This window comes from Macaca nemestrina, chromosome 17, assembly GCF_043159975.1.
Source record: "Macaca nemestrina isolate mMacNem1 chromosome 17, mMacNem.hap1, whole genome shotgun sequence".
Classification (NCBI taxonomy): Eukaryota; Metazoa; Chordata; class Mammalia; order Primates; family Cercopithecidae; genus Macaca; species Macaca nemestrina.
This window is the reverse complement of record NC_092141.1, coordinates 46,962,765-46,986,229: the sequence shown is the minus strand read 5'-3', so window position 1 is coordinate 46,986,229 and position 23,465 is coordinate 46,962,765. Positions and strand designations below refer to the sequence as shown.

Below are 23,465 nucleotides of genomic sequence, written 5' to 3'. Positions count from 1 at the left end.
AGTACATAAGGCAAAATTGGCTTTTAAACATTCCTTACACTGCCCACACACTTGGATACACCTACACAATACAGTGAAGGGGCACTGGGGAGCCTGGACTGGCTGAGGGCCCAGCAGTCACTTCCCGTCTCAGGCTTGGTCCAGGTCAGCACCCAGGGAATGGGAGGGGTCTGGATTGTCTGTGCCTTTAAAAATTGGCTTTTTTTTTTTTTTTTAAAATCCTCAGTTGAATTTGGTCGCTTTATACATCCCTGATCTCACATCACCATATACCCAAACACTGATATAATTAATAGATGGTGGTAATTTTTATTCCCTTCTCTACAATTTCAGCATATTCTTTTTGTTTTTGTTTTTGTTTTGTTTTTTTTTTTTGAGACAGGGTCATGCCCAGGCTGGAGTGCAGTGGCACGAACAGCTTATTGTAGCCTCAGTAAGGCCGTAGCTTCAATCTTCCAGGCTCAAGCGATCCTCTTGCCTCAGCCTCTGGAGTAACTGGGACCAGGGCACGTGCCACCAGGCACAGTTAATTGTTATTTTATTTTTTTTGAGACAGAGTCTTGCTCTGTCACCCAGGCTGGAGTGCAATGGTGCAATCTCAGCTCACTGCAACCTCTGCCTCCTGGGGTGAGGTGATTCTCCTGCCTCAGCCTCCTGAGTAGCTGGGATTACAGGTGTGTACTACCACACTTAGCTAATTTTTGTATTTTTAGTAGATACAGGGTTTTGCCATGTTGGCCAGGCTGGTCTCAAACTCCTGACCTCAAATGATCTGCCTGCCTTGGACTGCCAAAGTGCTGGGATTACAGGTGTGAGCCTCCACGTCCAGCCATTTTTTTTTTTTTTTTTTTTTTTTTTGTAGAGATGAGGCCTCCCCATGTTGCCCAGGCTGGTCTCAAATTCCTGGGCTCAAGTGATACTCCCACCTCAGCCTCCCAAAGTGCTGGGATTACAAGAGCGAACTATTGTGCCCAGCTTCCTTATACAATTTTTTAATGCCTACACACACAGAAACACACCTTACAAGGATGGCATCACCCTAAATATGTAGTTTGGCATCTAGGTATGAATATCATTTTGGAAGTGGTTCTCCATTAAATTTATAATAGTCTTCAAAAACACTTAGTTGCATCATAGGGACAGTCCAGTCCCTCATTTGGCTATGACATCACCACTGTTAGATATTTGGGTTCTTTCTAACACTTTTCCTTTTCAAAATAAGACCACTATGAACATGGTGGTTAATACATCTTTTCATTTGATGAACTCCTTTTGGTTTTTACCTTCTCCTTAAATTCATTTAAGCCCTAGAGCCCAGCAGGTAATGGTTTGAGTTGTCATAAAGGGAAAAAAAAGTTGGCCTAAACAGCTGTCAGGGTCTGAGAAAGAGGAATTAAAGACGACGTTTAGCCTCCACTTCTTCCAGAGTACCTTTGTTTATGGAGTGACTTGGTTTCCATTGAACTGGAGAGACATTATGGGTGAGAGGGATAGGGAATCTGAATCCCAGCACACCACAGGGACGTGCCATCCATCTCTTCAGGCTGGGACATAGCTTCAGGAGATGGGGACTCGACGAGCCATGTTTCAAAGGAAACCAACATCCTGTGGAGTCTGTGTGCAGTGCTGACAGGTGACCTGCCCACCTACCTGCCTGGATGAGCATGGCGGCTCGCCGCTGCCGCGCCTGCTCTCGGTGCCGGTGTCGCCTCCAGCCACCCTGGATGCAGCGGGCACACTGCTCCAGCACCTGGGCACGCCCGCATTCCAGAAGCTCCAGCTGGGAGAAAAGGCATCCACTGAGGGCAGCCTCTTCTCCCCCTGCCCCATCCTGCTGAGGAGAGCACACAGCTGGCCCCTGTAACCTCCTCATCCCCAAACCAGCTCACCATGGAATCAGTAATGAACACCTTGGTCCTGCCACAGTGCATGGGGGCTGGCATGGCCTCAGCCGAGTCACCAGGTGTGGCTGCTGCCTGAGTTAGGACCGGCAGAGTGTGGAGAATGTCCTGGATGAGAGGTTCAAGCATGGCTTCCTCGCTGTGTGGACACCATTCTGGGGGAGGGAGATGGCCCTATCAGTGCATGGTCGTCTCTGCATGCCTCTGTGGCCTGAAGAAACTGGCTTTGGCCTCCCTAGCACTCTACAGGTCTCTTTCCTGCTGTTCTTGGCTCTAGCCATTTTTTCCTTGTTCTTTTGGAGGAAGCCACCAACAGCCCCTCTATTGTCCCTCAGGGCACTGGCTGTTCCGTGGAGCCTTGGAATACCCACTTGCGCCTGTGTGTCCTGGGGTGTCCTACAACCTCTACTGCCGTGAGTCCCTTTGGGCAGGCTGGCAAAGGGTACCTGACACCTGGAAGGGTGACTCCTTCCAAGCTTGGATTCCCAGGCTGCTCAGCCAGCATTTGTTTCCAAGGCCACAAATGCACATCCTGAGGGCCAAACAGGGCAGCTAGGCCACTCCCTCAGCCCCAACCCCTCACTCCCCACCATGTATGGGAAAAGGGAGATGCACTCCCAGCCCTTAGTTTGGGAATCTTCTATTGCAAATAAAAAGAATAAATTAAAAAATAAATTTTAAAAAATCCCAGCCCTGAAAAGGTCCCGCGTCCCACTGCCTGCCCTCCCGCAGCTCACAGGGCTTACTCCTGGAGAGGGAGGATTTACCTGAGGACTCTGACCACCTTAGCTGCCCAGTGCCTCTCTGGAGACAGAGGCTGCCAAAGGAGACACCACAGATGAGAAACAGCAGCAAAATCAACCAGGGGCCAGAAGGGCTTTGGGCAAGAGACATGGAACAGGACAGCATGGAGAGGGAGAAGAAAGGAGAAAGGGTGAAAGGAAAGTGAAAACTGCCCAGGAGGGGAGGAAACAAAGCAGGATTGCCCCCGTGGCTGTGAGAGGCCCAGGGTAAGGCTGGGTGGGAGGGGCAGTGGTGCTGGGCTGGGGTCCTGCCGAGGTGGGGCCCCCCGGCAGCCTGTCCTTGGCCTGTTCTCCCTCTGCCTGTGTCTGGGTCCCGTGGCTCCCACAGCCTCAGTTTTATCTGCATGCTAACAACCCCCATATGAGGGCCTCCAGCTCTTTCCCTCGAGACTAAAGCCTGCCCAAGTGCCTTGCAGACTTCTGCAATGGACAAGTCACCCACGCCCAGGCTCTTGAGCCTCCCTGAACCTCTCTTCCTCTTGCTTTTCCCTACTGCCCAGGCTAAGTTAATTTACTCTTTTCCTCTCCCTCTACATTCTAGTCAAGCCCCTACCAAGACTGACCAGTTTCTTCGAACAAACATTTCCTGACTGTGCCCACATTTCTTGTTTCTCTCTACTGGGGCAACTGTGCAGCCTCACTCCCACGGCCCTCCATGGCACCCCCAGAGTGGGCTCCAGAAAGTGTGAGGCTGATAGAGTCATTTGCTCCCTCCCCTGCAGTGCCTGCTCATGTGCCCAGAGAATAAAGTCCAGATTCCTTGATGGAGCCCTACCTGCCACTCCAGCCTCACCTGCCCCAGTTCTCTGCCTCAATGAACCAGCAACACAGATCGGGCGGAATTCCTCATACCCACACTGCTGCCTCAAGCCTCCGGGCTTTTGTTCAGATTACATCTGTCATGTGGACCACCCATCACCTGGCTAATCCAATTTATTCCCAGATACTGCCTCCTCCAGGAAGCCTTCCCCAATTCACAACTCCCCAGCACCACCCAAAGCATCCTGCTCATAGCTCTGCCTTTCCACTTTCCATACTATTTGTCTTTTTTGAATCTGTTTCCCCCACTGAACCAAAACCAGTGCTGTGTTTTATTCACCAGTAAGCCCCAGCCCCTAGCCCTGAGACAGGGCACAGGGTAGATGCTCAGTAAACTGTGGTTGCACAAATGACTAACACATGGGTCCCACTCACCAGGGAGCCCTTTGGCAGGATGTGGGCTGTGGGGGCCAGAGGATGTGTGAGGACGAAGCCTTCTCAGTAACTTGTATCGTTCTACAAAGTTTTGGTGAGAGATCCTGGAAGCCAAAGCAGGCAGAAGGAGAGAATTACTTCATCTGTGAGCCAGGTACATGGCTCAGGGCTAAACGGAAGTTATTCTATTTAATCTGCTCAACAAAACAGCATGGTGCTGCCCTCCCTGAGTATCCCCACTGAATGTGAATGTGGTTTTGGAGCGATTTCTAGGATCACTTGGTCGGAAGCCCATAAAGACCATTTAAAATGGGCTCTCCCTGCTGCCTTGGTCTACCAACACAAAGCATCTCTTGTGTTAGTAGGGGATCTGTGGGCTGCCTCCCTCCAAAGGGGCTGACAGGCCTCTCCCCAAACTACTGGACCACTCCTATGATGCAGACATGCTTGGCCACATCTCCCCTCTGACCTCTCCGACCCCACAGTCTCCTCTGCTTTCCCCAGATCTCCCTGCTACCCATCAAGGCAACACTTCTCAAACAGCTGATGGCATCTGATATCTGCACTTCCTCCCAATTGTTTGTCATCCCTCCTGAGTCTGGCTTCTGTCCCCAACATTGTACCAATGTGGCTTCGTCACAGTCATCAGCGGGTACAAAATAGTGCACAATAAGTGAATGGATAAATGAATGGATGCTGCTCCCTAGTTCCCGGTTGACTTTTACAGACCAGCCTCTTTCTCTTCATCTTCACATCTCACTTTGGGTTGTGCAGGCTCTTGCCCCATGAGAATCCCGAGCGCCACTCTGCACTGGCCCTGCGCTGTGCCGTGATCGAGCCCACTCACCGGATGGGGAAGCCAGCAGCACTGATATGGATGGTCTCCACGAGGCCACAGGCCTCCAGCTGGCTCAGGACCTGCAAGGGGGGGGAGACAGGATAGGCACCTGCAGCACGGGGCCAGCAGGCCAGAAATGCCATTCCTCTCAGCCCTTCTTAGGCCCTGGCCAGTGCTGAGCTGCAGGCTCTCCCAAGGCTTGGCTAATCGAGGGACCTTGAAAACAAATCTCCCTGCAAGGAAGGGTCCTGGTGGTCCCAAGTCCCCCTCATTCAATGTGTGGCTTCTGATACAACTGAGGCAAGTGCTGTCCTGTCTCTGTCTCACCCTGCCCTCAGTGTAGTCTCACTACTACACAGCCCAGCCCAGGCAAATTTCCAGTTTGGATTGTTTTCATTGTTTGCAGGCATTAGAGGGTGGTTCACAGCTGAGAGGCAGGGAAGATTATACTATAAAGATTCTTCGCCAGGCGCAGTGGCTTAAGCCTGTAATCCCAGCACTTTGGGAGGCCGAGACGGGTGGATCACGAGGTCAGGAGATCGAGACCATCCTGGCTAACCTGGTGAAACCCCGTCTCTACTAAAAAAATACAAAAAACTAGCCGAGCGAGGTGGCAGGCGCCTGTAGTCCCAGCTACTTGGGAGGCTGAGGCAGGAGAATGGCGTGAACCCGGGGAGGTGGAGCTTGCAGTGAGCTAAGATCTGGCCACTGCACTCCAGCCTGGGCGACAGAGCAAGACTCCATCTCAAAAAAAAAAAAAAAAAAAAGAAAAAAAAAAGATTCTTCCATGACCTGAACCCAGGTCTTTACCACAGAGCTAAGCTGTCCTGGCTACAAACCCAAAGGCCACATCTACCAGGCCACACCTTCAGCAGGGCCCAGCATTCACCCCTTATCCACATCCCTCAGAACCTGGAACCCCAAGAAAAGGGCAGTTGCTGGCTAGAATGCTTTTGTTAGATTAGAAAAAACTAATACCAGCTGAGTGCAGTGGCTCACGCCTGTAATCCTAGCACTGTGGGAGGCTGAGGCAGGCAAATGACCTGAGGTCAGGAGTTCGAGACCAGCCTGGCTAACATGGTGAAACCCCATCTCTACTAAAAACACAAAATTTAGCCGGGTGTGGTGATGTGTACCTGTAATCCCAGCTATTTGGGAGACCGAGGCAGGAGAATCACTTGAACTCGGGAGGTGGAAGTTGCAGTGAGCTGAGACTGTACCACTGCACTCCAGCCTGGGTGACAGAGTGAGGCTCGGTGTCAAAAAACCAAAAAAAAAAAAAGAAAAAGAAAAAGAAAAAAACGATACCTCCAGTGAGAAACAGCTACACTGTATGGGGACTGTATGGTGATGCAGACTTTCAGCTTATCACAAGAGACACCCATTCCTCTACGCAGCTTCAGTCTCTCATCAGGGTACAAGGCTCGAAGAACAAGATGCACTGGAACTTGCCTCCTGGCTAGGCTACCATGCACAGACTACACAACCATACACGCTTGCCCTGCCACAGCAGGGATATGGGTCCTCTCTCATGTCAGGCCTGCCTGGAGGGACCACCTTTGTTCACTCCATTTGGAGCAGATGTCCTGCCCTGCATCTCTCCAGGGCCTTGGCCAGATGGGGCTTGGTGCAAAGCAGCTTTGGCCCGGTGTTAATTACCTCCTCTTGGACGAAGGTCTGTGCCTGGCCCTGGCTGTTGGGCTTGATGCAGCGAATGTAATGGGGCGTGGTGCTGTGTAGGACCTGCAGAAGCTGCTCCAGTGAGGCCTGCAGATGAGAGACCATGGGGTTAGGCAGGGAGAGGGGTTGCCCAGGGCCATCAGCTGGGCTCTGGTTAGTAACTACATCAAATGCCTCCAGTGGGCTTGGAACTTTCAGGATCCTGAGACCAGGAATCTCCTGTGCAGGGATGACTGTTGCAGGCTCTCAATGAGCGGGCTCAAAGCACATTCCTCTCCCGACTTCCCATGCTCCTCACCTCTGTCTTCAGGGACCCTTCTAAACCTGTGACCCTCCCTGACTGGTCTCCCTGAATCCAATCTCCTCCTCCTTCCCCTCCCCGCTTCTCCCCAGAGCAATCTTCTTAGGAAAGAACGATCTCAAAACTCCCTGCCATTCATTCAGCAACAACTGTTATCATTCAGCTCATCCTGTGTGCTGCAGGCTGTGCCACAGGCTGCCTGCTGCCATGTCAGAGCTCAGTCCAATGGGCCACACATGTTGGATGAACACCCTTGGGGGTGTGTCTGAGGCTGGGTAGGAAGGTGCTAATCAAACCTGGTTTTCTGTGTGCCTCCTCAAGGAGGTGGTGATAGAGCTAAAGTCTGAAGGATGAGAAGGACTAAACTAGGAAAAGGGGCGTGGAGGATGGGAGTGAGGTGGAGCTGATGGGGCAGTGGTCAAGAGTATCCCAGGAAGGTGGGGTGGTACATGCAAGGGCTGAGGAGCGGTAGAAAGCAGACAATGTGAGAGAAGTGAGCGAGGGTAGGGTTAGAGCAGGAAGCTAGATAGCTGGGGATGAGCCAGGTCAAAGAAGCTCATGTAGCTGATCCTCTGCCCATGAGCACCCCACTGGCAGAGGGTGAGAGGCTGCATAGTGCCCCCATGGGCCCCTAGGCTTCCCATCATATACCTGATAGCCTATTTGTCTACTGTTTCTGTCTTCCACACTGAAGTATAAACTCCAGGGAACTGGGACCACATCTACTTGACTTGTCACTGCTCCCCAGCAAACAGCACCGATCCTGGCAGGTGCTCAATAAATATTCGTGAGACTGCAGAGTGAAGCAAGCACCTCCCATCAGCACATTAGACCCACCTTGAACTTGGATACCACGGTCAACACAGGGTTCCTGCTCTGGCCAGAGGGTTCCTCCTGGGTCTTCTCTTTGGGGTTAGTAGGAAACAGCCCCATGAGCAGGGGGTCCTGGGATTGCTGCAGGAGCCTGGTCAGCTCAGGTGGGACAGGGTCCTGTTGAGAAATGGCAAGAGCAGCAGGTGAGGGCAGGTGGAGCTTCTGTCCAGAGCCATCCACTGCCCACCCAAGCCGCAGATGACAGGGCTTCCAGGTAGGACAGGGCCCAAGTCCAAGAGAAGGTCCCCGGGACGACCAGAGACCTGGAGACCCAGTCTAACAAGGGTGATCTCCAGGAAGGTCATGCTTGATTAGTGGAGACCTCAGGCAGGTGGGCCCAAGATGGTGATTCTGGATTCTGGGAGGAGGTTCAGGAGAGAAAGGACTCACGACGGGAAACTACTATGTCTGCATAGCAAAGACCCAGCATCTCGTTTCTCACAGGCCCCACAGGGCACGGCCCAGCCCGTACCTTGTTTTTCTCCACCAGGCCTGCTGTGTGGTACCGCACAGGCCCCGCATAATGCACCACAATGAAGCTGGGCTCTCGGCTGAGCTTATTGTGGCCCAGGCAGGGGCTACCTGCTAGGGCAGTCTCAATGCGTGTCTGGAGCTGGGCTGCGCTGCTTGGTCTATTGAGGCGGCATTCCTGTGGGATGGGAACAAGGGGTCAGCCACCAAAACGACAGTGTCTCACCACAACCCTCACTGTCCCCACCCTGTGGCCCCCATGACAGCAGACATCACACAGGCATCATAGTGTCCCTACCAGGGAGGAAATATAGCAGTTAGCAGATCTATTTGGCAAACTGGGAGGAGAGAGGCACAGAGAGGAAACAGGATAATCACGAAGGCTCCAGAAAACCCAAAGGCCAACTCTGGTGCTTGGCTCATTAGCTGACCTCCCCACCTCATTTATGAGGGAGCAGATGCTGATGGGGCTCCCCTCAATGAGATCCAAACAGGCCTGGTTGTCCTGGTAGTTGACGAATGACCACTCCAGGCCCTCAACTGCATATTCCTCCTAAAGAACAAGGTGGGATGGGGTGGGAGAAGGCAGCTGTGGTCTGATGTCCTGAGGAGCCACCCACGGCTGGCCTCGGTACCACAGCATATTCCAGAACAGCATCAAATAAACAAAAGTATATCAAAACATTACATTGTACTCCGTATGTGCAATTATTATTAATCAGTTAAAAATAAAAGAAGAAGAAACAAAAGGCTTCTAATCAGAACCTGGACTGGGGCTGGAAGGTCAGGAAGGGATTGAGGATCCAAAAGAAGGACCTGCCCCCTGCTCACCCCATCCCTCACCTGCTGGGCCCTTAGGTAGTGAGCCACAAAGTGCTGCTGCAGCTTCTCATTGGCGTAGTTGATGCACAACTGTTCCAGACTGTTGTCAGGAAATGACTCAAATCCATACACATCCAGCAGGCCTGGGAGGATGGCAGAGAACCCATGGGGCCACTGCAAGGAGCAGATGGCGGATAGGGGACCAAGGAACCCAGGGTGCCTGGGCCCCTGCCAATGCCTTATACTTGGCAGCCTGGGCATGAGGCTGAGTGAGCATGACATCCGTGGTGGGCAGAACATACCTTCCCCATGCTCTACCCAAGGTGGCTCCCATCTCTACCCCATTCCCCTGTAGAACTCAGAGCAGGCAGGAAACCCAAATGAAGTGTGAAGACAGCCCAGAGCATTGGGCCCATTTTTGAGTCTGAATTTTCTGGTTCTGATAGGCACCTCCTGTGAGGAAACCAGGTTCCAGGCAACATTTTGTGTTAAATCTAGTTTGGAGGGCATTGGTCTCACCAGCCAATTTGGTGCCTAGAATTCAACCATTCCATGAGCAAACTGCACTGGTACCTTTAAGCTTTATTTTGTCCTATAACTGACTGTCCCACCTAGAGTTATAACCGTGTTGACCTCCCTCAGTCATGTCCTCTAAGTCCCTTCTTTTTTTTTCCCCTGAGATAGGGTCTTGCTCTGTTGCCCAGGCTGGAGTGCAGTGGTGTCATCACAGCTCACAGAAGCCTTAAACTCTTAGGCTAAAGTGATCCTCCCACCTCGGTCTCCTGAGTAGCTGGGACTACAAGCATGTAGCACCATGCCTGACTAACTCTTCTGAGACGGGGTCTTGCTATATTGCCCAGGCTGGTCTCCAACTTCTGGCCTCCAGTGATCCTCCTGCTTTGGCCTCCCAAAATGTTGGGATTACAGATGTGAGCCACTGTGCCAGCCTCCAAAGTCCCTCTAATTCAGCTCTTTCCTCCATCCCCCACTACTCTCCTGCAATTAAAGCTGGGTCTCTGGGGAGAAAAAGGGCTCTTTCAGATAAGGCACTGTTGAGCCTGTCTGGAGAGTTATGGACTGCTCAGATGCGGGTGCAGGAGGGCAGAGATCTTGCCCTATGCTGGCAGGCAGATGCAAGAGGAGACACGGATACAAAAAAGGGAAAGGAGCTGCCCAGAGTCACACAGTGGATCCAGCGCTCCTGCCTCTCCATCCAGAGCTTTATTGCTCTTTTTCTGGAGTGCTCCCAGCACAGTGAGCCCTTGCTACCTATGAAAGTGGTCCATGAGTCGGTGTCTGCACAGATGCTGCTGTTGATCACTGATACCAGCCAGTCAAACAGCCTGTTGGGGGAAGAGAGTGGACTCTGGTGAGAGAAGGTCTGGCTGAGTCAAAGGGGTGGTAAAATTGCTCCCCCAGTCAGGGTGCTACAACCTGGAGGGCCCTTGTATTCTGAGCCTGACAGGTCAGAGGCCAAATCTTCTCCTCTTGCTTCCAGCCCATCACGTCTTGACCTACTACAGATGAAGGCTATGGGCATGCATGTTCCCAGGTACACACAAACCTGGCATGTCCTTCTGGGAAGATTGAGCACAGGACAAGCTCAACTCCTAGGCTGGGCAGGGAATGGGTCTACATCAGTCACATGGTTCGAGACCCAGTTAGTGTCTTGGGAAGGGGCAGATGGGCCTGGGTGTGGTTTGTAAATAACTGAGTTCATTGAACACCCCTGCAAAACTCTACCTGTGGAGCCCAGAGCTCAAGGCCCCACCATAGCCCCCGATGCAGTTCTGCCCAAGTGGGCCCCCAGTCCTGAGGTCAACAATGGCATCCTCCACTCTAGAACCGGCCCCAGCCCAGAGAAGATGAGGCTACCACACAAGATGCTGACACGTACAACACTATACAGGGGTTTCTTCCTCACAATTTTACTTAAAGTAATTGCTCTGCAACTTTTTTCACTTCAGTAAATAAACTGGCTCTTTTTGCAACAGGGGCTGTGCAAACGTCTTGTGGTCAGAAGCTCACTCTATCTGTGTTCATCACACTTTATCTGCTCATCTTGTAGTGACTTGTAGGCAAAGGCTTTAAAAGTCTTTGACCTCAAATTGTGACCTGAAATTAGCTTTGAGGCAGTGGTAACTAGTCTCTTGCTGAAATGGATTTAATCTGGCCCCAGGTGCCCTGGGCCATTTTCAACTCAGACGATCTTGTTCCCCCAGCAGAGCTTCTCAGGCTCTTGGCTCTTTGTGGCATTTATGAAAGCAGGGGACCCTCTCCTCAGGAAGGTGCCCAAGGTCTCATGTGCATATGCACACACATATACCCATTCTGGCTCATCTCAGAGGATTATAGGCCCCTGAAGCCCTTAGAAGGCCTGCTGAAGAATCTCAGAACTCAAAGTGAGAAATCATCCTTAACCACATGGCCAGAGGGTGGAGGTACTCATGTAACCTACCAGAAAAGGGCAGGACCCCACCTCCACCACTATGCTACAGGCTGTGGGATGAGCTTCTGGCTTTACCACAATCTATCAAACTCCTAGGTGATGTACAAGGGCACAGGGAGGGACAGAGAGGCCCATTCATCCAAGGATCTGAAGATGGAACTGCGAAAGTACTAGATCACCTTTGGGGCCTACTTTGCCAGCAGAGAGCTGAGGCTTTCTTCACCTTGCTGAGGCTAAAGCAAGCTCCTGAACTTTAATAATGAGCTGAATCCTGGTCAGGAATGTAGCAACTTTCCCACTCAGAAAGAGGCCACAGGCGCTGCTTGGGGAATACCTGGGAGCCGTGCCCTGCTGTGTCCAGGGGTTTGAGGAGCAGGGAGAGGAACCAGTCTGTCTTATCCCCCACCCTGGGCCTGTGCCTATTGCCTGATGTTGTCTGGCCCAACCCCGGACAGGAAGAGCACCTGTTGGGAGGGCAGAGGCCAGAGTAACTGCTCACCGCGCATAGATTAGTTTGGCCAGGCAGTCTCTGCGGGTGTCACACTCGGCTCGGGGGCAGGGCTTCCGGAACACCTGCTGCTGCCTTCCTGCCCTGATGGTTCTAATCTGCACCGTCTCCAGCAGCACGTCCTCCGGGAGCCCCAGCAGCAACGATGCCGTCCTGACAGAGCCTGGGAGGGGCGAATCCTCTTTAGGCAAATCACTCTCCATCCAGTCCTCTTTATGAGGCACTGTGAAGTCATCACAGCGGGACCATGACTTGCCCAGCTGGACAGAAGAAACCTAAGTTCTGATCAGTGAAGTGACTCACCAAAGGACTCCATAAGCGGCAGTCAGAACTCAAACCCAGCACTTCCATGTACCAGTCATGCTGCTGCGTACGGGACAAATCACTTTACAAACCTCTGACCCATTTTCTCATCTTTAAGATGGGGACAATACTGTCTGCCTCACCAGACAGGGTGAGGAGTAAATGATCCAGTGCCAGGCCCTACAGTGAGTGGCTTAAGCAAGGGCATCAGATTCCAATTTTCACCATCCGGCCTTGCACCCAACCCCAGCAATGCTGGCGACCTTCCAGAAAGGGCCTGCCCTATCCCACACCCTTGCCCCTCACACTTGGCATCATCCATTGGCTGGCAGGGCTGGGCTTCATCCTCGGAGGCAGCAAACTGGATATTGCCAAGGTGCAGCAGTCCAGCTAGGACCTGGGGGGAAGAAAAGGACGGTTGGGAGCAGGAGAGGGCGTGAGCTGGGCCTACTCTGGGAAGAGCCGTTCTGCTGAGTACAATCACAGCAGAAGGGCAGCTCCCGATTATGGCCCAAGTGTGCCCATCTCTGCCAGGCACAATTGTATACAAGTTACATGCATTGCCTCATTGCATCTTTTCAACAACCTGTAAGGTATGTGCTATGCCACTACCTGTGATAGAGATGAGACTGAGGACACATGCTTCCTGAGGGGAAAGGCGGGATGAGAATCCAGGCTGACTTCAGATGTCTCCTGGGGCAGCCCGTGGGCCCCCATGCCTGCCCACCCTCTACCTCTCTGACCCCTGCTCTCTAGGAATAGACTGGTGGCTGGGGGCAGGGCTGCTTCTGTGTGCCTGCTGGAGGCTTGTTTCTGCTTCCTTGAGCCCCTTCCCACTGCTAGGCTTCTGAGAGCCGAGCCTGCTGGAATAACTGTGACCTTAGTCTGTGTGTGATGGGTGCCCCTTTGCCTTTGCACTCAGCGTTCCAGACAGACAAGCCCCCAGGGGCTATAGACAGAAGCTCCCCTCACGCTGCCAACACCCAGCAACTTCAAAACCCTTAGACCCAGCTAGGCATGGTGGCTCATGCTTATAATCCCAGCACTTTGGGAGGCTGAAGCAGGTGGATCACTTGAAGTCAGAAGTTTAAGACCAGCCTGGGCCGGGCGCGGTGGCTCAAGCCTGTAATCCCAGCACTTTGGGAGGCCAAGACGGGCGGATCACGAGGTCAGATCGAGACCATCCTGGCTAACACAGTGAAACCCCGTCTCTACTAAAAAATACAAAAATCTAGCTGGGTGAGGTGGCAGGCGCCTGTAGTCCCAGCTACACAGGAGGCTGAGGCAGGAGAATGGCGTAAACCTGGGAGGCGGAGCTTGCAGTGAGCTGAGATCCGGCCACTGCACTCCAGTCCGGTCGACAGAGTGAGACTCTGTCTCAAAAAAAAAAAAAAAGGCCAGCCTGGCCAATATGGTGAACCCCCATCTCTACTAAAAATACACACACACACACACACACACACACACACACACACACACACACGATTAGCTGGGTGTGGTGGCACATGCCTGTAATCCCAGCTACTTGGGAGGCTGAGGTAGGAGAATCACTTGAACCTGGGAGGAGGAGGTTGCAGTGAGCTGAGATTGTGCCACTGCACTCCAGCCTAGGCAACAAGAGCGAAACTCCATTTCAAAACAACAACAACAACAACAACAAAAAACCAACCTCAGACCTGACACAGGGACCCTACCCACCATTCCTGTATGGTCCCAGGCAGGGCTCCTCCGTGTGCTACTGGTCTTCCGGCCACAACTTGCTCCAGAAGACTGCCATGTCCACCAGGCAGAAGGGCTGTAGCAGAGGGTCATGCCACCCCCAAAGCACTCCTGCTCTGACTCCCAGTGTTGTCCACTTATCCTGGGCTTGTCCCCAGGTGCTGTCCTTTTGTGAAGCTCTTACCTGGCAGTGTCTGAGCAGCTCCCATCTGCAGGTAAGGGTCACTTTCCACTGCATTGCCACCTCCCTGCAGTAGCATCCCTGTCTCGACTGCCAGCCCATCCTATCTATCCCCTCCTGCTGCTCTAGAGGGTGAGGAAGATCAGAGGAGGCAGTCAGCTCTGTCAGCAAAGACAGAAGGGAGGCCCGCTTAGTGCGGCTGAGAGGAGCCCAGCTCACTTGGGTCAGTCTCATGTACCAGAGGACGATGGGGCACAGGTAGGGGGAAGACAGAGAGAGTGGGAATTTGGAATTACTATGTCCGGTACTCTGTATCACCACTTAGTGGTATCTGACCTTGGGCACGTCACTTTACCTCTCTGGTTTTCTCAGGCATAAAGGGAAATAAACACACACAGAGGACTGTTGAAAAAACTAAGTGAGCAGAGAGGTGTGAACATGACTTGTAAGTTTTAATGTACTAGACAAGTGAGCGGTAGCACTAGTTCTCTCTTCTGATGATCCAGGACCTTGCTCTCTGCCCCCATGGATCACTTACTGCATTCTGTACTCTTAGCACTGTGTATGCATCACTGTTCCTTATTACCCGGCCACCCCACCACCTGGTCTCCAGCCTCAGCAGAACAGAGAGGTGGCTGATTCCTTGGAGGTAGCACAGAGGGGCCCAAAGTCCTAGATGCTCAGGGAAAGACCAACTCCAAATCCAGGGAAGGGCTCTATGAAAGGGGCTGCCCATCATCTCTCCCAAACACAAATGGCGTGCCTTTTCTTCTGACCTTAAAGATGTTGTTCTGGGTAGGGGTGTCAATGCCCAAATGCAGCATGGCCTCTCTGGTCACCTCAAAACAATCCTCTGAAAAAGAATCCAAGTCACAGCCCACTGTCAGGGCCAGAGGTCAGCAGCAGCAGCAAGATGTAAGGGAGGCAGGCTCTGTGCAGAGTGGGTGCGTGATGCTGGGCCAGCGCAAGGTGCTGGATGGGGCTCCCCTTACCTTCTAAGCTCCTCTCTGGGTTGGGCAGCCAGGAGAAGGCAGCTCCCTCAGGGAGGTGCCACTGGAGCCTCTCGTCCTCACTGGCTCCTTTGCAAATCTGTGGAGAAGGGTAGGTGGGAGGCTGGGTAGAGGGTCTGAGAAAAGCCCAGACCTGCATAAGCATGGGATTGGGATGAGAGGAGTGAGAGATGGTAGCAACATCACAAGGCTCAGAGGTCCCTGCAGAGAGCCCAGGGCAGGTACGGGGGCAAAAGATGCCGTCAACATAGTCCTGGATGTCTCCAACCTGATGCAAAAGAACCCTGCTCTGGGGAAACCTGCAGTCTGATGAAGAAAGGACACCTCCTGCCCAGGGAGCCCCTTGTCTTGACTCGGGAGGCATACTTATCACCTAAGCATGCTCCGATTCTGAGAGTAAGGGAGACATCTTATCCATGCCTTGCAGGACTCCCAGTCTGATGGAAAAGGCACAACTCTAGGGAAGCCCTTATTCTGTTAGAGACAGATGCCGTTACAGGAGAGCCCTTAGAACGATAAGGGTGACACAGCTTCCACCCTAGAGATACAGTCCCAGCCTCAAGGACCTTCTGGTCTGATGGAGAGGTAAAACATGCCCCCAGGCCACAACTGTGCTGGGAGTCAAGGCACAGTGAGGCAGAAGTGTTGCACATCAAGTCTGCAGAAGAAAGTGGTGGCTCCATCAAAAGCTAGGTGAAGGAACTAGGCATGGAGCATTCTGGGGGCTGGGGGGTTGAAAGACACGGACCCATCCCTGCCCTGCATCTGGGGGGCTGTGGGCTCCACTTTGCACAAACCTGATAGAAGATGTGGAAGTTCCTCTCACTGGAAGCCTGGCAGGCCACTCGAGTTTTCTCTAGGAGGTAGGTCTGGACTGCGGCTCCAGTCATCTGCTGAGCCCTGGGGCACACACAGGCCAGAGCTCGTTAGTTGCCCATTTATTCCATAGCCATGTCTGGCAATTTGGGTGTGCCAGATTGCCTGCCACCTGGCAAATCCCCTCCAAGCTCTTCCACTTAGCCAATGGGCATTGAGGGGTGGGGACCACTCAGAATGTCCTTGGGTGTCCTGGAATATTCCCCTGCATCGAGCTCAGGTTGGCAGGGCCAAGGTCTCTGCACATCACTTTGCTCTACCCCAAGACAGGAGTCGAAGTCCCAGCTTCAAGCTCAGGGATATGGTCCAAAGAGGTGGCAATTTAGCTAGAAGTCTCTGAGCAAGAGTAGAAGCCAGGAGGAACCCAGGCCTGAATAAGCGCACTGCCCCAGGGTATCCCAGAGGGAAAGGAGCTATAGTTCTCCAGGTGCAAAGATCACCCTCAGAGCTCACACCTGAGGTAAAGGGCTATCACCTGGAGGAGCAGGGTTTTTGCCCATATGGGTGGCCCAGGCCAGATACCACCCCAGCCACTTTCAACCGCCTCAATCCCATCCTCCCACTAGCCAGGGCGACAGCAGCTATTACCTGTTCAGCTGGAGCTGGATGAACTTTCCAAAGCGACTGCTGTTGTTATTCCTCAGTGTACATGCATTCCCTACAGATCACACCAATGTTTATTTCACTCCCCTGGGTTTGCAGAGTCCTCATAAGCCAAAGTGGCTGCAGGTCTCTGGAGGTCATCTTCCTGTGCTCAAGTCACCTAAAGGCCCCTTTGTTGGTTTTCATGTTATAGGGGACAGCACTAGAAAATGGGCCCTCATGCTTTAGCAAGTGGGAGTCAGGGGAGTCAGAAGAACTTCCTGGCAAGAAATTGGAATAAGCACGCCTAGGCAGTCAGGGACTGTCTTCGTTGAAGGGAAAGGTCAAAAACAATCAGCTGTCACTATTGACTTTAGATAGGAAGGCAATCTGGGTTCCAGTGCCAACACAAACACTAATCGCCTTGTATCCCACGACAAGTGCCCTTCTTTGAACCATGAGGAAACTGGATAGAAAGATAGAATTTGGATGAGCTAAGCCACCAGGTCTTCTCCAGCACGACTGTTATGTGTGCCTAGGCTGGAGCGAGGAAGAGGACTGAATGACATCACCTCTGCTAGAATGATGCTGAGGAGTACCAGGGAGTAGGCTGGGGATCTGAGGCAGTGAAGGATACACTCATCCTCCAACCCCACCCAAGAGAGGATCTCAAAGCACTGCCCCTCTCCCTGGAAGGCGGAAAACCCCAAAGGAAATGGGACTGAGATACTGTGCAAAGGAGCCTGAGCTCACCAAAAGCCTCCATGACAGGGTTGGAGTTCAGGATCCTCTGTTCTATCCTCTCTGCAATCTTGTGGGTCTCCCAAGATGCGGGTGAGGCGGCCACCACAGCATAGAACTTCATTAGGCAGCGAGACGTCCATGTCTGTGGCAGAAACAGCCCTGTGGGACCTGTATCTATGTTCCCGCCCACTTCTGAGCCTGCCTGAAAACAGTGCCCACCAGAGCTTTCTTTTTTTTTTTTTTTTTGAGACGGAGTCTTGCTCTGTCACCCAGGCTGGAGTGCAGTGGCCGGATCTCGGCTCACTGCAAGCTCCGCCTCCCGGGTTCCCGCCATTCTCCTGCCTCAGCCTCCCAAGTAGCTGGGACTACAGGCGCCCGCCACCTCGCCCGGCTAGTTTTTTGTATTTTTAGTAGAGATGGGGTTTCACTGTGTTAGCCAGGATGGTCTCGATCTCCTGACCTCGTGATCCACCCGTCTCGGCCTCCCAAAGTGCTGGGATTACAGGCTTGAGCCACCGTGCCCGGCCACCAGAGCTTTCTTCTCCACCAGTGTGTTGCTGACAAAATGGGTGAAGGCAGAATTCAACCCTGGCCTCGGGCAAAGCACTTCCTCTACCTGTGTTTGTAAAATGGTGGTATACATCTGTTTCTCCCAGCTCTGTGACAGACACTGAGCTATCGAGGCTTTCTGTGTATGTTTTTTTGCAAACTCTGCAAAGGTGTGACTATACAATTGTTTATAAAATGATGAAACCAAAGCATAGAAATTTAAAAATTTATTAAAGATCATGCATCTACTCAATGACAGGGCTCCAATTTATAACCAAGCAGTCTAATTTTTTTTTTTTTTTTTGAGACAGAGTCTCGGCCTGTCTCCCAGGCTGGAGTGCAATGGCACAATCTCAGCTTACTGTAACCTCTGCCTCCTGAGTTCAAGTGATTCTCCTGCCTCAGCCTCCTGAGCAGCTGGGATTTCAGGTACGTGCCACCACACCTGGCTAATTTTTTGTATCTTTAGTAGAGACGGGGTTTCACCATGTTGGTCAGGCTGGTCTCGAGCTCCTGACCTCGTAATTCGCCCACTTCAGCCTCCCAAAGTGTTGGGATTACAGGCGTGAGCCACTGCACCTGGCCCCAAGTATTCTAATTTTAAAATCCATACTCTCGGCCGGGCACGGTGGCTCACGCCTGTAATCCCAGTACTTTGGGAGGCCGAGGCGGGTGGATCACGAGGTCAGGAGATCGAGACCATCTTGGTTAACATGGTGAAACCCCGTCTCTACTAAAAATACAAAAAAATTAGCCGGGCGTGGTGGCAGGTGCCTGTAGGCTGAGGCAGGAGAATGGCGTGAGCCCGGGAGGCGGAGCCTGTAGTGAGCGGAGATCACGCCAATGCACTCCAGCCTGGGCGACAGAGCGAGACTCCGTCTCAAAAAAAAAAAAAAAAAAAATTCATACTCTTTTGTTCTTAATCAGCTGAAGTGAGGTATACTTTCATTTTAACTTCTAATTGTTTGTGGCTAGGACATAGAAATACACTTAATCTTTACACATTGACCTTGTATCCTATCACCTCACTAAATGCTCTACAACTTTTAAGTTGTAGTAAGGTGGCAACTTACTTTGCAGATTCTTTAGATTTTTCTTTGGGATCAGAGATGTTTCTATCTTCTGAAAGAATTTATGTAGAACTGGTAACATTTCTTCCTTAAATGTTTGGTGGAATTCACAAGTGAAGCCACCGGGGCCAAGAGTTTTCTCTGTGGGAAGGCTTTTAACTATGACTTCAATTTCTTTCAGAAATAGGGGCTATTCAGGTTCTTTTTCTTCTTGTGTGATCTTCAGCATTTTCTGTTTTTCAAACTATTTCTCCATTTCATCTAAATCGTGTAATTTATTGACATAAAGTTATTCAAAATATTACTGTAAGATCTGTAGTGATGTCTACTCTTTCATTCCTGATATAGCTGATTTACATCTTTTTTCTCTTTTTATAAGTCTGACTGGAGAGTTACCATTTTTTTTTTTTCTTTTTGAGACAAAGTCTTGCTCTGTTGCCCAGGCTGGAGTGCAGTGGCATGATCTCAGCTCACTGCAACCTCTCCCTCCTGGGTTCAAGTGATCCTCCTGCCTCAGCCTCCTGAGGAGCTGGGATTACAGGCGCTCATGACCACACCCAGCTAATTTTTGTATTTTTAGTAGAGACAGGCTTTCACCATGTTGGTCAGGCTGGTCTCTAACTTCTGACTTCAGGTGATCCACCCGCCTTGGCCTCCCAAAGTTGGGATTACAGGTGTGAGCCACTGCACCCAGGGAGAGTTATCATTTTATTCATCTTTTCAGAGAAAAGTCTTTTATTTCATTAAATTTTTTTCTATTTCATTCATCTTCACTTTTTCCCTTCTTCTGCATACTTTGAGTTTATTTTGTTCTCCTCTAGCTTGTTAAGGTGTGCCACAGACTGAACTGTGTTCCCCTCAAATTCATATTTTGAAGCCCTCACTCCCAATGTGACTGCATTTGGAGATGGGATCTTTGGGAGGTAATTAAGGTTAAATAAGGTAATGAGGCCAGGTGCAATGGCTCACGCCTGTAATCCCAGCACTTTGGGAGGCTGAAGCAGGTGGATTGCCTGAGGTCAGGAGTTCAAAACCAGCTTTGACAAACATGGTGAAACCCTGTCTCTACTAATAATACAAAAATTAGCTGGGTGTAATGGTATCACCTGTAATTCCAGCTACTAGGGAGACTGACGCAGGAGAATCGCTTGAACCTGGGAGACGGAGGTTGCAGTGAGCTGAGCTCGCGCCATTGCACTCCAGCCTAGGCAACAATAGCGAAATTGTCTCAAAAAAAAAAAAAAGGTAATGAAGATGTTGTGCTTTATTAGTTCAAAATATTTTCTAATATCAACTTGGTAATGAAATTACAGAAAAGGCTGGATGCAGTAGCTCACGCCTGCAATTCCAGCAATTTGGGAGGCCAAGGCGGCAGATCACTTGAGGCCAGGAGTTTGAGACCAGCCTGGCCACCACAATGAAACTATAATGTCTCTACTAAAAATACAGTCTTTCTACTAAAAATACAAAAATTAGCTAGGTGTGGTGGCAGGCACCTGTAATCCCAGATACTCAGAAGACTGAGGCAGGAGAATCACTTGAACCCAAGAGGCGGAGGTTGCAGTGAGCTGAGATCACACCACCGCACTCTAGCCTGGGCCAGAGTGAGATTCCATCTCAGGGAAAAAAAAAAAAAAAAAAAAAAAAAATATATATATATATATATATATATCTGTTTCTGTCTCTTTAGAAGATAATCACTGTAAGGCAAAAATGGTAACAATGTTTATATGATAGCATGGCATCATTAAAATGCTGAATTTAATCAAAAGCAATAAATAAAAAGGAACTAAGATCACATGGAACAATTTAAAAAATAACAAGATGGGCCGGGCACGGTGGCTCATGCCTGTAATCCCAGCACTTTGGGAGACCGAGGCAGGCGGATCACGACGTCAGGAGATAGAGACCATCCTGGCTAACACGGTGAAACCCCGTCTCTACTAAAAATACAAAAATTAGCCGGGCGTGGTGGCGGGCTAGCAGTCCCAGCTACTCGGGAGGCTGAGGCAGGAGAATGGCATGAACCTGGGAGGCGGAGCTTGCGGTGAGCCGAGATCACGCCACTGCACTCCGGCCTGGGGGACAGAGCGAGACTCTTGTCTCAAAAAAATAAAAAATTAAAAAAATTTAAAAATAAAAAATAAAAAATAACAAGATGGTAGATTTAAACCCAGGCATAGTGAGATATATATATAGATATATATATAGATATACACACACACACTTTTTTTTTCTTTATAGTATCATTGTGATTTTATCTTTGACCCATAGGATATTTAGAAGTGTGTTGTTTAATTTCCCAATGTTTTAGGACTTTCTAGGTGTCTTTGTTATTTATTTCTAGTTCAATTCTATTCAGGTCAAGGAACATAGCTTATGTCGTTTTAATCTTTTTTTTTTTTTTTTTTTTTGACGGAGTCTCGCTTGCCCTGTGTGAGTAAACTGGGACTATAGGCACAAGCCACCATGCTTGGCTAAGTTTTGTATTTTTTTGTAGAGATGGGTTTTCCCCGCATTTACCAGGCTGGTCTAAAACTTAAGCAATCCATCAGCCTTGGCCTCCCAAAGTGCTGGGATTACAGGCGTGAACCATTGTGCCTGGCCTCAAAATGTAGTTTTGATTTTACGTATTTTTCCTTTCAATGATAGCAGATTTTACTTCATGTATTTTCAAACTGTAATTAGGTACACACCTGTTTAGAACTGTTTTCTTGATGAATTTATCATTATGAAATGTCTCATCTTATCCTTAGTAATATTGCTTGTTCTAAAATCTTTGTTCCATATTAATGTAACCACTTCAGCTTTCCTTTATGTGTGTTAGGATGTTATATTTCTTTCCATCCATTTAGTTTGAACTTATCCACAAGTAGACCACTTATATTTATCATAATTGTCACTATGCCTGGGTTTATTTTGTTATTTTTTTATTTTTTTTTGAGACGGAGTCTCGCTCTGTCCCCCTGGCTGGAGGGCTGGCATGATCTCGGCTCACTGCAAGCTCCGCCTGCTGGGTTCCTGCCATTCTCCTGCCTCAGCCTCCCAAGTAGCTGGGACTACAGGCGCCCGCAACCGCGCCCGGCTAATTTTTTGTATTTTTAGTAGAGACGGGGTTTCACCGTGGTCTCGATCTCCTGACCTTGTGATCCGCCCACCTCGGCCTCCCAAAGTGCTGGGATTACAGGCGTGAGCCACCGCGCCCGGCCTATGCCTGGGTTTAAATCTACCATCTTGTTCTTTAAATTGTTCCATGTGATCTTAGTTCCCTTTTTTCTTTTATTGCCTCCAATTAAATTCAGCATTTTAATGATTCCATTTTATCATATAAGCATTGTTACCATTTTTGCCTTAGAGTGATTATCTTCTAAAAAGACAAAAAAATAAAAGATTTTACATCTGTGATGCTAAAACGTACCCCTTTGTGTAGATGCAAATATTTATCTGGTTTTCATATTATTTTGGACTAAAGAATTTCCTTTATCATTTCTTGCAGTGCAGGTCTGCACACAATGAATTCCTTCAACTTCTATTTGTCTGAAAAAGTCTTTATTTCACTTTCATTGTTGAAAAATACTTTTGCAAGAGAATTCTAGGTTGACAGATTTTTCTTTTTCTTTTAGCACTCTAAAGGTGTCACTATTATCTGCGGGCTTTGCAGTTTTTGTCAAGGTTCCTATTGTCATTCTTATCTTTGTTCGTTTTTATGTAATATTTATTTTCCTGGCTTCCTTTAAGATTTTTTTTTTCCTTTTTTTTGTGACAGAGTTTCACTCTGTCACCCAAGCTGGAGTACAGTGGCACGATCTTGGCTCACTACAACTTCCTCCTCCTGGGTTCAAGCAATTCTCCTGCTTCAGCTCCCAAGTAGCTGGGATTACAAGCACCTATCACCATGCCCGGCTAATTTTTTGTATTTTTAATAGAGACGGGATTTCGCCATGTTGCCCAGACTGGTCTCAAACTCCTGACCTCAAATGATCCACCTGCCTCAGCCTCCCAAAGTACTCGGATTACAGGCATGAGCCACTGCACCCGGTCCTTAAGATTTTTTTCTTATATTTAGTTTTCAGCACTTTGACCATAATGTGCCTAAATGTGTTTTCTTTGTATTCATTCTACTTGGTATTTTTTGAGCTTCTTGGATCTGTGCTTGCATTTTTGGTTAGTTTTGTAAAAATATTACTTTTGACCTATGTCCTCTCTCTACTCCTAGGACACCAATTACAAGTACAGTTGACCCTTGAACAACACAACACGTGTCTGAACTGCATGGGTCCATTTATAAATGGCCTTTTTTCAATAAATCTCTCCTGCCTCCCCTTCTATTATACTTCCACTACCTCTGCCACCTCTGAGACAGCAAGACCAAGCAAGACTGTCCTCTTCCTCCTCAGCCTACTCAAAGTGAAGATGACGGTGATGAAGACCTTTATGAGGATCCACTTTCATTTACGTGGTAAATGTATTTCTTCCTTATGACTTTCTTAATTTCACTTCTCTAGCTTATTTTATTGTAAGAATGCAGTATATAAGACATATAACATACAAAATACGTACTGACTGTTATGTTATTTGTAAGGTTTCCAGT

General features: G+C 49.8%; 1 protein-coding gene across 1 annotated transcript in view; it reads right to left on the bottom strand.

The window, feature by feature from the left end:
• Positions 1-23,465, bottom strand: part of LOC105476872 (myosin XIX) — a 42,247-nt gene that overhangs the window by 3,613 nt on the left and 15,169 nt on the right. Inside the window, 17 exon segments of the mRNA XM_071082795.1 lie at positions 1,651-1,780; positions 1,890-2,056; positions 3,899-4,002; positions 4,746-4,816; positions 6,396-6,503; positions 7,555-7,707; positions 8,063-8,239; positions 8,501-8,614; positions 8,905-9,026; positions 10,153-10,226; positions 11,832-12,003; positions 12,450-12,540; positions 14,820-14,896; positions 15,036-15,132; positions 15,851-15,953; positions 16,518-16,587; positions 17,265-17,397. Of these exon segments, the coding sequence (XP_070938896.1) occupies positions 1,651-1,780; positions 1,890-2,056; positions 3,899-4,002; positions 4,746-4,816; positions 6,396-6,503; positions 7,555-7,707; positions 8,063-8,239; positions 8,501-8,614; positions 8,905-9,026; positions 10,153-10,226; positions 11,832-12,003; positions 12,450-12,540; positions 14,820-14,896; positions 15,036-15,132; positions 15,851-15,953; positions 16,518-16,587; positions 17,265-17,397 (1,963 nt within the window).